Source organism: Salmo trutta, chromosome 4 (genome assembly GCF_901001165.1).
Source record: "Salmo trutta chromosome 4, fSalTru1.1, whole genome shotgun sequence".
Lineage (NCBI taxonomy): Eukaryota > Metazoa > Chordata > Actinopteri > Salmoniformes > Salmonidae > Salmo > Salmo trutta.
Window position 1 is genome coordinate 50,846,982 of NC_042960.1, and position 15,312 is coordinate 50,862,293.

The 15,312-nt window shown below is 46.7% G+C and overlaps 1 protein-coding gene across 6 annotated transcripts in view; it reads right to left on the reverse strand.

Moving 5' to 3' along the window:
* LOC115192542 (nuclear factor 1 C-type-like) overlaps positions 1–15,312 on the reverse strand; it is a 111,192-nt gene that overhangs the window by 12,944 nt on the left and 82,936 nt on the right. For all 6 annotated transcript variants that reach the window (XM_029751163.1, XM_029751166.1, XM_029751161.1 and 3 more), the window contains 3 exons: positions 13,162–13,285; positions 4,149–4,273; positions 1,112–1,222 (listed from right to left, as the gene is read on the reverse strand). In XM_029751163.1, coding sequence (XP_029607023.1) covers positions 1,112–1,222; positions 4,149–4,273; positions 13,162–13,285 — 360 coding nt within the window. The remainder of the gene's footprint in view (positions 1–1,111; positions 1,223–4,148; positions 4,274–13,161; positions 13,286–15,312) is intronic.

Sequence of the window (15,312 nt, forward strand, 5' to 3'; positions counted from 1 at the left end):
AGGAAGAAAGACAGCGAGAGAAAGAAAGACAGAGAGAGAAAGAGAGACAAAGAGAGAAAGAGAGAGAGGGAGAGGGAGAAAAGAGAGGAAGAAAGACAGCGAGAGAAAGAGAGAGAGGGAGAGGGAGAAAAGAGAGGAAAAAAGACAGCGAGAGAGAGAAAGAGAGAGAAAGAGAGAGAGAGAGAGAGAGAATATGTACATAAATGTACTTTTTCATGGTCCACAATGATGATACGCTTGAGATAAGATAAGTGACATTGAAGATATGTGCTTTTGCAAAAACAATGAAATTACTCAATCTTTCCGACTCTCCTTTGGTACAGTATCTGTTGCGTGAGCTTATGACATTTTGTATGGCAACTATTATTTATCAGGACCACGCATTAACATAGCCAATTCGTTTTAACTGCAGCTTTAATTGTTCATGCATCATCCAGCAGACGTTTGGCTGGGGAACGCTACCTGCTCATAGATTACTCTTCATTGTCTCCACAAACAATTACCTGTCAGAAAGTGTTAACGGGCAGTTCAATAAAAAAAACAAAATAATGCATTGTCTAAAAGGAAGCGTGTCTTGTTTAAGCATAATGCCTGCAGTCAGTACCTACACCAGGATGACCTCAACAGGTACAGACATAAAAAAAATGGCAAACTTTTAGATAATATCTTAACTATGAAGAAGGGTCGATTTTCTGACGTATGAAACATGTCTTTTCTGACATATGAAACATGTCTTTTCTGACGTATGAAACATGTATTTTCTGACGTATGAAACATGTCTTTTCTGACATATGAAACATGTCTTTTCTGACGTATGAAACATGTCTTTTCTGACGTATGAAACATGTCTTTTCTGACGTATGAAACATGTCTTTTCTGACGTATGAAACATGTCTTTTCTGACGTATGAAACATGTCTTTTCTGACGTATGAAACATGTATTTTCTGACATATGAAACATGCATTCTCTCTTTTCCGACTGCATTCTTCTCACAACTCACATCCTAGGAGAAGTACGCGCCTCAGGCTTGGTAGATTGTGGCAACAGTGACAAGATGTCTCCTGTAAATGTGTGTGGGTGGGTGACATGCGTAAGACTGTGTGTACTGACCACTGTGCACTGCGATGACGGGCCGGTGGTGCTGTGTGAAGCCGAGACGTGGGGAGCTCTCCTGAGGAGACGGGCTGTCCATCTCTGTCTTCTTTACTCCAGGGGACATGCCTGGACACAGAGACAGAGATACACAGAGAGTGTTACTGACGCCACTGCGACTCCCATAATAATAATGACTGTCTGGTGGAGGATGTTGAAAAGACCCTACATTTCATTGTCAAGTTCAATCTGCTACTACACGGCTGTTGTAATGGCAGGAGCTCACCACAGGGTGGCAGGGTGCATTGAGATGACCCAGTCGGTCACTATCAGCTCTGCAGTACGATGCAGTAAAACACATACGCTCCAAACTAACTTCCTCATTGAGACGAAACAATAGGATCAGAAACAAGATTATGTTTTGGTCAGATCTACCTCAAATCGGGTTCGCCTAGGTAGATCACTCACATTCCCAAGAGGCCTGCAGTGCCTGATACCAGAGTGGCTTACATGTGCTAAACGAATGTGTGTCTGTTGCAGTGTCCTACTGTCCTACTCCTCCGTGTTTCGTTTGCTATCGAACACTTGTTGATAACAGAATGTGTGCTAGGAACACTTTCTCCACCCAGCTTCGGGCCTGTTTTAGATCAGAGTCTTAAGATTGCACAGCCCTTTCTTTGTTTCCTTCGTTGGAGTAGCAGAGCAGACAGTGTACATGTTGTTGCTGTGATACTGTGCAGTGGAAGAAACAGTCTGTCAGCCATGGAGTGATGACTTTGAGGTTTCTCTCTCACACATTATACAGTTATGCCCGTCTAACTCTCTAATCATTTTCTAAGAAAGAGATGGCGAGAGAGAGAGCAAGGAGAGAGTGTGAGAGAGAGAAAGAGAGGGTGAGGGAGAAAAACAGAAAGAGAGAGAGGCTTATCTGACAGCTTCCTCTTCCCCTGTTCTGCCCCAGCCATCCGCCCCTAGCCCTCTGTCTCAGAGCAGTGTGAGCAAATCACATCTTTTCGGGAATGTCAGAGGGCAGGAGTGCAGATGAGGTTCAACAAGAGACTTGCTCAGAGGATAAACACGCACGTCCGGCTTAGTGATGGGGGCCATTACAGCAGCCATTACAGCACTGATGTTAATTACCTGATCACACTAATCTGACTGATCTCTCAGCTCAGTCTCCAACCCACACATCTACCTACTGTATTTGACACATTACATTTACATTACAATATCTTGAAAATGTATATATTTTTAAAGAAAGTCTACAGAGTGATGGTTGGTAGTGCTGCTGTCCAGAGCCACAGCTCTACAGGAGGCCAGGCTTTACCTTCCCAATCCAATCCCCACGCTACAGACTGACGCAAGCTTCCCCTGGCCTCCTCTACCTGGGGGAAGGTAACCAGTATCCCCCCACCATCTCAGAGAAATCAGATGGGGTTGTTAAATAATAATTTGGGGGGTGTTCAGTTTGTCCTGTTACACACAAGTGTGTAATGCAAATGTTTTTTTTTCTTCGTATCCCAATTCCCCCTGAGACACCTGCAGGGAGTGGGGTCACAGCCAGGGTCACCATTGTGCAGTGCCCCTGAAGCAATTAGGGTTAAATGCCTTGTTCAAGGGCACAGCAACAGATGTTTTTCACCTTATCACCTCCGGTATTCAAACCAGCAACCTTTCGGTTACTGGCCCAATGCTCTAACCTCGAGGCTACCAGCCACCCATAAAGAGAAGCTTGTTAGGGCTGTCTAGACAGGAAGAGAGAGAGCAGGACATGAGCAGGGCTGGACGAGACTCCTACAGGGCCTGTGATGGGGTCGGGGCTGGGAGGGAGGGGCCGGTTCTGCTCTTCTGACCTCCACAGCTCTGGTTACAGCATCAGCAGCCTGGAGTGCTCCTGGGGCCAGGGGCCCAGCCGGGGCCACTCTGGCTAACAGCACCACAAAGCCCCGGACACACCACTAGGCCCCTTAACAGGCCACTGGACACTATTAGTGTAGTGTGGAGAGTCCACCACAATTAAACAGCATCACCTCGCAGCATTATTATATGGGAGGCCTATAAACTCCCCTAATAGCACAAACACACAGTGTGTTAAATACTCAGGTAAAGATGGGGATCCTCTTCCCCCTTTCTGCTGCTAACCCATGGAGAACCACCTCATGGCTCATACCAACGATGCTCCCGCACGTGTAGTGCACTTACCAGGCAGGCCCCACTCCCTCAGCACACCTACCTGACTACTTGCACTGCTCTTACCCACACTCCCACACTCAACCACTGGAGCACACTGTGCATGCTGTAACCTACTCCTCCTCTTTTAACCAGAACCAGGTCAGTGCTGGTGGGGGAGGACGGCCATACTGTACCATACACATATTGAAAGGCATATTGCCATTTCAATATTTAAAATACTGCTTTAAACAATCATCTTGAAACAATTGCTTGTATGTAGATGAGAGATACACAGTAGCTTTACTGTTTGCTAGATATCTTTGTTGGGAAAATCATTCCATACTAGCAAACTGGTACGTGAGCCTAGTTGAGAGGAGAGAAAGAAGATAGCTACTGCGGCGCTGCATCAGTGGATACTGCTCCAAGGTACCCTGGTCCGCTTGGCTTTTTGTCGACTTTCACAAAAAGTGTTGGTTCATGAATTAATTACGACTTCAGGCTCAATTTGGGAAATTTGAAGCGGCGTATTTCGCAGCCAAGGCTTTCTGTGCGGCAGTTCATAACATGATATATTTGTCATTTGCTCTTTTGCACTGTGTCAGTAGCTTTCAAGGTACCTGAAGTGAAAGTATGACCTGATATTTCAGCTGTTTCCCCACGGTGGTTATGAAAGGTATGAATGTTGATGTTTCTTGATAGCCGTCATAAAGAACATTTAAGATGGACACCAGAACCCTTAGTTATCACTGAAGAGTTGGAGGATAGCCAGTGTCCTCAACATGACAGAATACGTTTGTACTAACTGATGAGCAATAAGCACTGTCCTTGGACAAAACAAAACTATATCTAAGAGATTGTGTGGATGACCAGAGGGGATGCTCACCTCCTTCCAGGTCTTCCTGCCAGTTGCGGGAGCTGCTAGCCGGGGAGTTGGGAGAGGTGTAGTACTCCCCTCCAGGACTGGTGTCCACATCATCCTCCATGGAGCCCGACTTGTGCCTCTTACTCCTGGATGTCAAACAGAGGGAGAGAGGGAAGAGGAAATAAGGGGAAGGCAATGTGAAACATGGACAGCTCCTGGGGGAAACTGTGTACAGTGTCTAAAGTATGTACACTTAAACGCTGTGGCGTCAAACTAAACCCTCTAAAGTCCATTGCACGCAAAATGGAGCTGTGAAGATGAAACATCATTGAGCAAGCAAACACTGAGTCGAGAGCGCAGAGGTCCCACGGGTACATCATTGCCGCACGCAAAAATATTCATTCAAGAGCAGAGATTTTTGTTCTGTTTTGTCAAGACTCAGAAGTTACTGAGCTCTCACAAATAAACCACATGCTCACATGTATTTCTCCTCTCACACCCAAAAATCATGCTCTCACAACTGCAATCTTTTGCTCTAATTTTATTGCAGGTGAAAATTCGAGCCAATGAACATGGTCGTCACTAGTTAACACTAGGGCTGTTGCGGTGACTGTATTACCGCCACACTGGCAGTCATGAGTCATGACCGCAGTAAAATTCCATGTCACCGCTGACTCATGGTAATCTCCTCATATGCACTCTGGACATGCGCTGGTAGGACCCAACTTGCAAACAACCATCAGGTCACTAACTTTCTGGTACTCAGGGCTCTATTGTCCCTCCATCAGGTCACTAACTTTCTGGTACTCAGGGCTCTATTGTCCCTCCATCAGGTCACTAACTGAACCCTGTACTCAGGGTTCTATTGTCCCTCTATCAGGTCCTAATGGCCTGGTACTCAGGGCTCTATTGACCCTGCATCAGGTCACTAACTTCCTGGTACTCTGGGCTCTATTGTCCCTCCATCAGGTCACTAACTTTCTGGTAATCAGGGCTCTATTGTCCCTCCATCAGGTCACTAACTTTCTGGTACTCAGGGCTCTATTGTCCCTCCATCAGGTCACTAACTGCCTGGTACTCAGGGTTCTATTGTCCCTCTATCAGGTCCTAATGGCCTGGTACTCAGGGCTCTATTGACCCTGCATCAGGTCACTAACTTCCTGGTACTCAGGGCTCTGTTGTCCCTCCATCAGGTCCTAATGGCCTGGTACTCAGGGCTCTGTTGTCCCTCTAACCACTCTGATATCAATGTAAATACAATCCAAAATCACATCAAACACTTATCATCAAAACAGTATTCTGCTTTTAAACTCACCTCACTGTGATGATCAATTTGAAGAAAGAAGTTCAACAGCAGGTTGAAACTGAGTGTAAAACATAATTGTGGGTGTTGTTTCAAAGCCTAACACAATGAAATGGCCAGCTCTTTGTAAGGTGATGATTCATTCAAAACACAATAGACACACTAGAGATTATACATATGCAAAGTTCTATATGAGCCCAAGCCTCCCAACTTAAAAATGTAAAAAAATATATGATTGTGCTGTTATACAATACATAGCCTACCACATAATACGCATGACAGAAAAACATAAAACAAAACTGATTAAAGATGTCTTTGGTATATAATTGATCTAGCCTATACTCCAAAATTAAACAAATTTGAGTAATCAACTTTGAGGGTGGACTGTATTATTATGCATACTGGATGGACTGGTTACCTTACGTATGCTACGCTCTATAATTTCTATCCACGAGTCTGGGAGAGAACGTATAGACCTAGGCGATGCTGTTGGTTCATTGATTGTGCAGGGCGGCTTACAGTTGGCCTACAATTATAGTGAATTTGTATTTGATTTTGAATAGCCTAGTAATAGGGAATTTTTTATATTTTCTTCATTAATTGGGTGGCACAACTTCAGCTATACTGAATATCTCAACACCGTGCGTTTCCATCTCCTCCTCTCTCCTTTATTCCTTTCTCGAGTGCTCAGAGGGGCTGTTAACAGTTTAGTGAAATATGTTTTGTTGAGAAAACATGTCACTATCAATGTTCCCAAACATATTTCCCAAATTAAGCACTGGGTAGCTGCAGGAACAGGGTCGGAGAGCCCATGGCATACAGAGTTTGAGCAGAATATCGGGCTATCGGGCCTGCATCGCAGTGCTGAGGTGCCTCTACAGCCTGGGGTGTGTCACAGCCGGCCGTGACCGTAATCCCCATAGGGCGGTGCACAATCGGCACAATGCCATCCGGGTTAGGGGAGGGTTTGGGCGAGGGGCTTTCCTTGGCTAATCGCGCTCTAGCGACTCCTTGTGGCGGGCCGGGCACCTGCAAGCTGACTAGGTCATCTGTCAAACAGTGTTTCCTCCGACACATTGGTGCGGCAGTGTGTTAAGAAGCAGCGCAGCTTGGTGGATCATGTTTTGGAGGATGCATGTCTTGACCGAGCCCGTTGGGGAGTTGCAGCGATGAGACTACCAACTGGATTCCACGAAATGTGTGAGAAAAATGTCATAAAAATAAATACAATGGAAAATAATTTTCTTAATTGTTTTAGCGGAATATCACCGCTCGCACAGCGGGAGCACGCTCCTCAAACACTGGTTGATGCGTGGAGTGAAATAAGTGTTGTTATATTTATTTCTCAGCTACCGTGAGACCGGCAGTCTTTTGCATGACAATAACCAGCTGACAAAATTTCATGACCGCCACAGCCCTAGTTAACACAGCCACAAAGCCATAATTAGCAGAATACTTTGAGATACAGTCTATTTGAAATACAGATTTTATTACTTTTAATCTGGCAGTTTTTCTGCAGTTACAATGAGAGAATGACCTCTAACCATCTTTTCTCTCTCCATCCCTTTCTCCATCCAGGCCCACTTTCACTATGCGGTGGATAAGTTATTCTCTGCTTAGCTGACAGAGATAGGAGATACTCTGTTTCAAGTACCTTGGCTCTCCACTATGCACAGCACTCTGGGGATTTCCTAACCATGACTTCTACCCGTAACTTTAGTGGTACTGAGAGTTCCTCTAATTGCTTTGACGTTGAATGGAGTCATTGTTGTTAGGACATTTGTCAAGTAGAGAGGATGACATGTTATTGACTTTGACCATCTGCTGTCTATTTGGTTAGAACAATGGTTCTATACAGAGGATGGTTCTATACTGAATGTGTACAAGCAGTGTAGGTAAGGGATGAAGTGAAAGCCTATAGGAGGATAGCTCTCCAAGACGAGGGTTGGGCATGAAATGACAGCAGCTGTTTAATACTGAGCCATACTGACTGACGAGTGGCGTGGACTGGTACAGCTCACCTCAGTCCCACATAGTATGTTATCATTTATTTGGCTAAATTATTATCCATAGTTGCCTCTTTTAAAACAGCAACTCATATTGTTCCTTACACAAATTGGCACATATGTATCCCTCCACAACTCAGCACATACAGTTTGTATCCCTTCACAACTCAGCACATACAGTTTGTATCCCTCCACAACTCAGAACATATGTATCCCTCCACAACTCAGCACATACAGTTTGTATCCCTCCACAACTCAGCACATACAGTTTGTATCCCTTCACAACTCAGAACATATGTATCCCTCCACAACTCAGCACATACAGTTTGTATCCCTCCACAACTCAGCACATACAGTTTGTATCCCTCCACAACTCAGCACATACAGTTTGTATCCCTTCACAACTCAGAACATATGTATCCCTCCACAACTCAGCACATACAGTTTGTATCCCTTCACAACTCAGAACATATGTATCCCTCCACCTTCCTCAGTGGAGTCCTGACCAGGGGCATCAAACTCCAATGTCTATGTACCCGTTGTGCTGGCATAGTTACTGGACCAGTGGGAGGAGGTGATGCGTCCCATCTCAACAAACATTTCTTCCACCTTGGATCATGGTAAACACACACCTAGTCTTGCTCTCTGTGTGTGGTTGTTGTGCGTGAGAGTGTGAGTAATGGGTCTCTGTATGCAAGTGTAGTGTGTAGTGTAGGATATACGTGTTGTGTATATGAGACTACAATACTATGAGTCTGTATACACCTTGCATTACAGGCCTGTGTTTTGTTTGCATACACTTTTCTTGCGTGTGATTTAGTGCAGTGTTTTGTGATCTCCCTCCCTCTCTCTCTCTCTCTCTCTCTCTCGTCTCCTCAGATATGTGGTGCTCCCCAGACCAGTGTTTCGAGGCAGGGATGGACTACACTGTTCGTCTTAGCTTGCCCCTCTACTCTGCACTCAGCGATGTCCAGTCCTCATGCACACTCATTGACTCGGTTAGTTCCCACACACACACTGTCAAACACCTAGACACAACTGAGACATTTGCATAAATCATGCATTGATGTCACCTGAATTAAAATTCAAGCTACAAGGATTTTAAGTTGGGATTCAGCCCTTTGACTCCATACTAAATCTACTTCAATCCTCTGTATCTTTCTGTCTTCTCTACAGATTGTGCTGATGCCCCACTGTAAGAACCTGGAGATCTTCACTGGTTCTGAGGGAGGGGACATGGCCACCAACAGTGCCTGGGACACGTTCCAGCTGTCTGGAGAACAGCCAGAGCGTGGTCAAGACCTTCTTCAACTCCATCCAGCCTATCAGCTGCACCAAGGAGCTAAAGGTATGGCACCTTAAACATACCTGTATGCTCATCTATCTGTTTCTTAACTAAAGTTCTAAAGGTTTCTTATTGCTCAATAACACTGACGAAGGGCCTGAATTGTACGCCTCTGCTCAAATCAAATCAAATTCTATTGGTCACATACACATATTTAGCGGATGTTATTGCGGGTGTAGCGAAATGCTTGTTCCTAGCTCCAACAGTGCAGTAATATCTAACAATTCACAAAAATAGACACACATTTAAAAGTAAAATAATGGAATTAATAAATATATAAATATTAGGACGAGCAATGTCCGAGTGGCATTGACCAAAATACAGTAGAATACAGAATATACATATGAAATGAGTAAAACAGTATGTAAACATTATTAAAGTGATTAGGCGCAACTAAAAGGTTGCTGGATAGAATCCCAGAGCTGATAAGGTAAAAATCTGTCGTTCTGCCCCTGAGCAAGGCAGTTAACCCACTGTTCCCCGGGCGCCGTGGATGTTGAGTAAGGCAGCCCCCGCACCTCTCTGATTCTGAGGGGTTGGATTAAATGTGGAAGACACATTTCAGTTGAGGGCATTCAGTTGTACAACTGACTAGGTATCCCCCTTTCCCTAGTGTTCCATTTAAAGTGACCAGTGATTCCATGTCTATGTACATAGGGCAGCAGCCTCTAAGGTGCAGGTTTGAGTTACTGGGTGGTAGCTGGCTAGTGATGACTATTTAACAGTCTGATGGCCTTGAGATTGAAGCTGTTTTTCAGTCTCTCAGTCCCAGCTTTGATGCACCTGTACTGACCTCGCCTTCTGGATGATAGCGGGGTGAACAGGCAGTGGCTCGGGTGGTTGATGTCTTTGATGATCTTCCTGTGACATCGGGCGCTGTAGGTGTCCTGGAGGGCAGGTAGTTTGCCGCCGGTGATGCTCTGGGCAGACTGCACCACCCTCCAGTGGTTTTGGGCGGTGCAGTTGCCGTACCAGGTGGTTATACAGCCCAATTGTGCATCTGTAAAAGTTTGTGAGGGTGTTAGGGGCCAAGCCAAATTTCTTCAGCCTCCTGAGGTTGAAGAGGCGCTGTTGTGCCTTCTTCACCACACTGTCTGTGTGGGTGGACCATTTCAGATCGTCAGTGATGTGTACGCCGAGGAACTTGAAGCTCTTCACCTTTCAACTGTGGTCCCGTCGATGTGGACAGGGGCGTGCTCCCACATAGTGACGTCTGCCATTCCATATTGAGGCAAACATGCCACTGATCTGTGCTATTTTATCTTTCCTCGATTCCTTGCATGCTTTTTACACGCCTCCTTCTAAAACACCATCAGAGGAGAGGACCCTAGGTTCCTCGCCTCAGACCTCCAATCGGTTTTGAGAAGCATTCGAGTAGAGAGGAAGTGAGGAGCTAAGCTGAGATTAATTGGGACAGAGCTCATGTCATTGTTTTAGGTGAAATCTGACCTTGAATGATACATTTTATCGGTTTGCAGCACATATATCTTTGTTCTACTTGTGTCTTTCCCCAGATGGCTCTGAATTGCTGATAACATCTGATCTGATGAGACTCCCTATGAGATTTGACTCCTGTATTACTGCCTGTAATCAATACAACTTCCAATACCAAATTGAAATAATTTGATAGACAATGGTAGTTCCCAATCAGACAATTACTATAAAACTAATTTGTTTTCCTCAGTTAAATGTTTGGTGAATGCATGCCGTTGCTTTGTCCTCAGTCCTCCTTTGAATGCTGTGTGTACCATGATGACATGTTAACCTGGGTTTAGCTGGTTAATGAAATGAGTTTACATTCTATTATTTGGCACTAGTTATGTACTGTTAATGTAGCAGGTTCTGCCCCCTGAAATCCAATCGAGAAAAAAAATCTGAATTGAAACCCAACGGTTCCAAGACCTGAGCAAATTGTGAGTGAGAACTTGACAAAGACCGATGACTATTGTTAGAGGACAATTTGATGCTTTCACATTTATTTTGTACACGTTTGAACCATGTTTCTTTGCTTACAGTTCTATATTTTTTGATTCAGACATTTTCCTTTTAGATCTGCGGCAGTGATGTTCTGCTCGCTCAAAGTAACACTTGCAAGCTCTCCACTGGCCTGTCTGCTCGCGGGCACATCCTCTGCTCTCGCCACTGGCCTGTCTGCTCGCGGGCACATCCTCTGCTCTCTCCACTGGCCTGTCTGCTCGCGGGCACATCCTCTGCTCTCTCCACTGGCCTGTCCGCTCGAGGGCACATCTGCTCTCTCCACTGGCCTGTCTGCTCGAGGGCACATCTTCTACTCTCTCCGCTGGCCTGTCCGCTCGCGGGCATATCTGCAGCTCTCTCCACTGGCCTGTCCGCTCGCGGGCATATCTGCAGCTCTCTCCACTGGCCTGTCCGCTCGAGGGCACATCTTCTGCTCTCTCCACTGGCCTGTCCGCTCGAGGGCACATCTTCTGCTCTCTCCACTGGCCTGTCTGCTTGCGGGCACATCTTCTGCTCTCTCCGCTGGCCTGTCCGCTCGAGGGCACATCTTCTGCTCTCTCCGCTGGCCTGTCCGCTCGAGGGAACATCTTCTGCTCTCTCCGCTGGCCTGTCCGCTCGCGGGCACATCTTCTGCTCTCTCTACTGGCCTGTCTGCTCGCGGGCACATCTTCTGCTCTCTCCACTGGCCTGTCCGCTCGCGGGCACATCTTCTGCTCTCTCCACTGGCCTGTCTGCTCGAGGGCACATCTTCTGCTCTCTCCACTGGCCTGTCTGCTCGCGGGCACATCTTCTGCTCTCTCCACTGGCCTGTCCGCTCGCGGGCATATCTGCAGCTCTCTCCACTGGCCTGTCCGCTCGAGGGCACATCTTCTGCTCTCTCCACTGGCCTGTCTGCTCGAGGGCACATCTTCTGCTCTCTCCACTGGCCCGTCTGCTCGCCGGCACATCTTCTGCTCTCTCCGCTGGCCTGTCCGCTCGAGGGCACATCTTCTGCTCTCTCCACTGGCCTGTCTGCTCGCGGGCACATCTTCTGCTCTCTCCACTGGCCTGTCCGCTCGAGGGCACATCTTCTGCTCTCTCCGCTGGCCTGTCCGCTCAAGGGCACATCTTCTGCTCTCTCCGCTGGCCTGTCCGCTCGAGGGCACATCCTCTGCTCTCTCCACTGGCCTGTCTGCTCACGGGCACATCTTCTGCTCTCTCCACTGGCCTGTCCGCTCGAGGGCACATCTTCTGCTCTCTCCGCTGGCCTGTCTGCTCGAGGGCACATCTTCTGCTCTCTCCACTGGCCTGTCCGCTCGAGGGCACATCCTCTGCTCTCTCCACTGGCCTGTCTGCTCACGGGCACATCTTCTGCTCTCTCCACTGGCCTGTCTGCTCACGGGCACATCTTCTGCTCTCTCCGCTGGCACATCTTCTGCTCTCTCCGCTGGCCTGTCTGCTCGTGGGCACATCTTCTGCTCTCTCCACTGGCCTTTCTGCTCACGGGCACATCTTCTGCTCTCTCCACTGGCCTGTCCGCTCGCGGGCACATCTTCTGCTCTCTCCACTGGCCTGTCTGCTCACGGGCACATCCTCTGCTCTCTCCACTGGCCTGTCTGCTCGAGGGCACATCTTCTGCTCTCTCCACTGGCCTGTCTGCTCGAAGGGCACATTTTCTGCTTGCAGGACCCATCCTCTGCGCTGTTGATTAAGCGTTTGCTAGCTCAATGATGTTTAATATTACTCAACAGCGTCATCTCGTGCACAATGGACTTTAGAGGCTGATTTGACGCGATAGCACACGCATGCACGCACGCACGCACGCACGCACACACACATACACACGCACGCACGCACGCACGCACACACACACACACACACACACACACATACACACACACGCACAACACAAGTGGGTCAAAAACAGCAACCTGAAGATGACCGGTAGAAAACTGAGTAGCTCCAAGACCCTCAGGTAAACCAGTTAATTTACAGTGTCATTTTCTCCCAGCTTTACTTGCCTTTTACAGTGACAAATTACACAATAAATCACAGCTGGTGTTTTGGCAGTGGTGTACATGTCCAGATAAATCACATAGTCTGCAGTCACCTGAGGAACAGCCATTGTTCTTTTAGTTAAAGTTTTGTGCTTTCGGCAAAAGGACACTGCTCTCTGTGCACCCATGAAAAAACACAGTCTTCCTCTCAAGTGGTTGCACATCCAGCCGTTCATTTATGCAAGGCTCATGTTAACCTGGAATGTATTTGAACATTCTGAATGTGAGTGTATTCACAGGGTAGAGTAATATCAACATTAATAAAAGAAGTGTATGGTGCCGCGAGTTTGTGCCTTTGTAGTGTATGCAGTTTGTTCATTTCCAGTCTAGATTGTATGTATGTGTGTGTTTGGGGGCTGGTACTGACCCGCTGGAGGAGGTGCTGGGCAGGGTTCTCCTCATGCCCACCCCTGAGGGATTGAGGTCGTAGGCCAGGTGCCCCTGCAGCTCCCCCAGGGAGAAGTTAGGGCCTGCCCCGGTCACCACCGGAGCTGCATGCAACAAACACACAGAGGGGACAGGTCAGTCAGGGGAGGAACATGTAGTACACTGTACATTACTGTCAATTAAACATGCAATTATCTATGGAATCATACTCAAACATCTGCATAAAGGACATGTAGCACCATCCTCAAGCTCACTCATACATCGCTGCTGAAGAATTGTGTCGCTGTGTGAGCAAAGATATTGTGTTGTATCTGTGTGCCCTTCTCTGTAACAGCTCCAAAAAGTGGACAATCCCAATCTGCTACCATACTTCAACGCTCAGGACAAGAGCAGGAGAATGTGGAATTATGGGTCTGGGGCTGTGTAGCCATCTATCAGCCTTTACCCCATTTCCCGTCTCAGGTTTCCACTAATGTACTTTATATAACCATGTGCATTAATGGCTGCCTGCTGATGTGGTCTGGCTGGAGTGGACAGAGATGTTGTTGCACTATACTACACTAGTATGTACTGTGTTGTACCGAGCAGTGGGGCGACACAGTGAGCTCGGAGAACAATGGCCCATTTGTTAGGGCAGGTATGCTTATTAACAGTGGGATTGCGTCACTACAGATCCCCCGGCGATCAACCTCTCCCTGACTACACAGTGTACTGAGACGCTGGAGAACACAATACAAAAGGAGGATTCATGGATCTCCAGTGTAGCAATTCCCTCACGTGCACCTTACAGGAACCTCTGGCCAAAGAAGAGTAACCAGGGAGGGAACTGAACACGGGCAGGGGTGGTTGAAAGCATAGAAATTGAATTATTAGAACAGGAATCCCCATTCATGTGAAGGATTCTATTTCTATAGTTGAGCTGGATAGCCGTGGTGATGTAAACAAGCTCAGTAATTACAACACATTCTGCTCTGTTTAATTACACTGGTGAAGTAGGTCAGTGGAGAACTCATCATTTCTAAAAGGCGACTAATGTCTCCTAGGATATGCATCCCACATGAGGCCTGGGTAAATAAAGTGGAGTGCACTAAAAAGTAACCGATTAGTTAAACAAGCTAATTATGTAGTCTAAAATCTAAATCAACGCCTTTTGGGGGGAAAACGCGAGCATCGATATTAGCGTAAATACATCATACAAGTGTTGTGGAGTTTGTGACATGAAAACCAAATCTGCATGTGTCACATAAACAGAGGTGCAGGTGAGAGTTCTTATAGCATAGCGCCATGGGCAGCTGAGGACTTGGGGAGTCGAGGGGGTGAATCTGGACTAGCAGTCTTTTCCCCAGGAGAAGCCAGCTGGCAGGTGGTTAATTGAAGTCTTTAACGTCTACATTTATTCCAATTAGTCAGTCAAAATGCCACACGGAAAACAGAGAGCCAGTTTGACAGGTGTAATGTGAAAACAGAGAGCCAGTTTGACAGGTGTAATGTGAAAACAGAGAGCCAGTTTGACAGGTGTAATGTGAAAACAGAGAGCCAGTTTGACAGGTGTAATGTGAAAACAGAGAGCCAGTTTGACAGGTGTAATGTGAAAACAGAGAGCCAGTTTGACAGGTGTAATGTGAAAACAGAGAGCCAGTTTGACAGGTGTAATGTGAAAACAGAGAGCCAGTTTGACAGGTGTAATGTGAAAACAGAGAGCCAGTTTGACAGGTGTAATGTGAAAACAGAGAGCCAGTTTGACAGGTATAATGTGAAAACAGAGAGCCAGTTTGACAGGTGTAATGTGAAAACAGAGAGCCAGTTTGACAGGTGTAATGTGAAAACAGAGAGCCAGTTTGACAGGTGTAATGTGAAAACAGAGAGCCAGTTTGACAGGAGTAATGTGAAAACAGAGAGCCAGTTTGACAGGTGTAATGTGAAAACAGAGAGCCAGTTTGACAGGTGTAATGTGAAAACAGAGAGCCAGTTTGACAGGTGTAATGTGAAACAGAGAGCCAGTTTGACAGGTGTAATGTGAAAACAGAGAGCCAGTTTGACAGGTGTAATGTGAAAACAGAGAGCCAGTTTGACAGGTGTAATGTGAAAACAGAGAGCCAGTTTGACAGGTGTAATGTGAAAACAGAGAGCC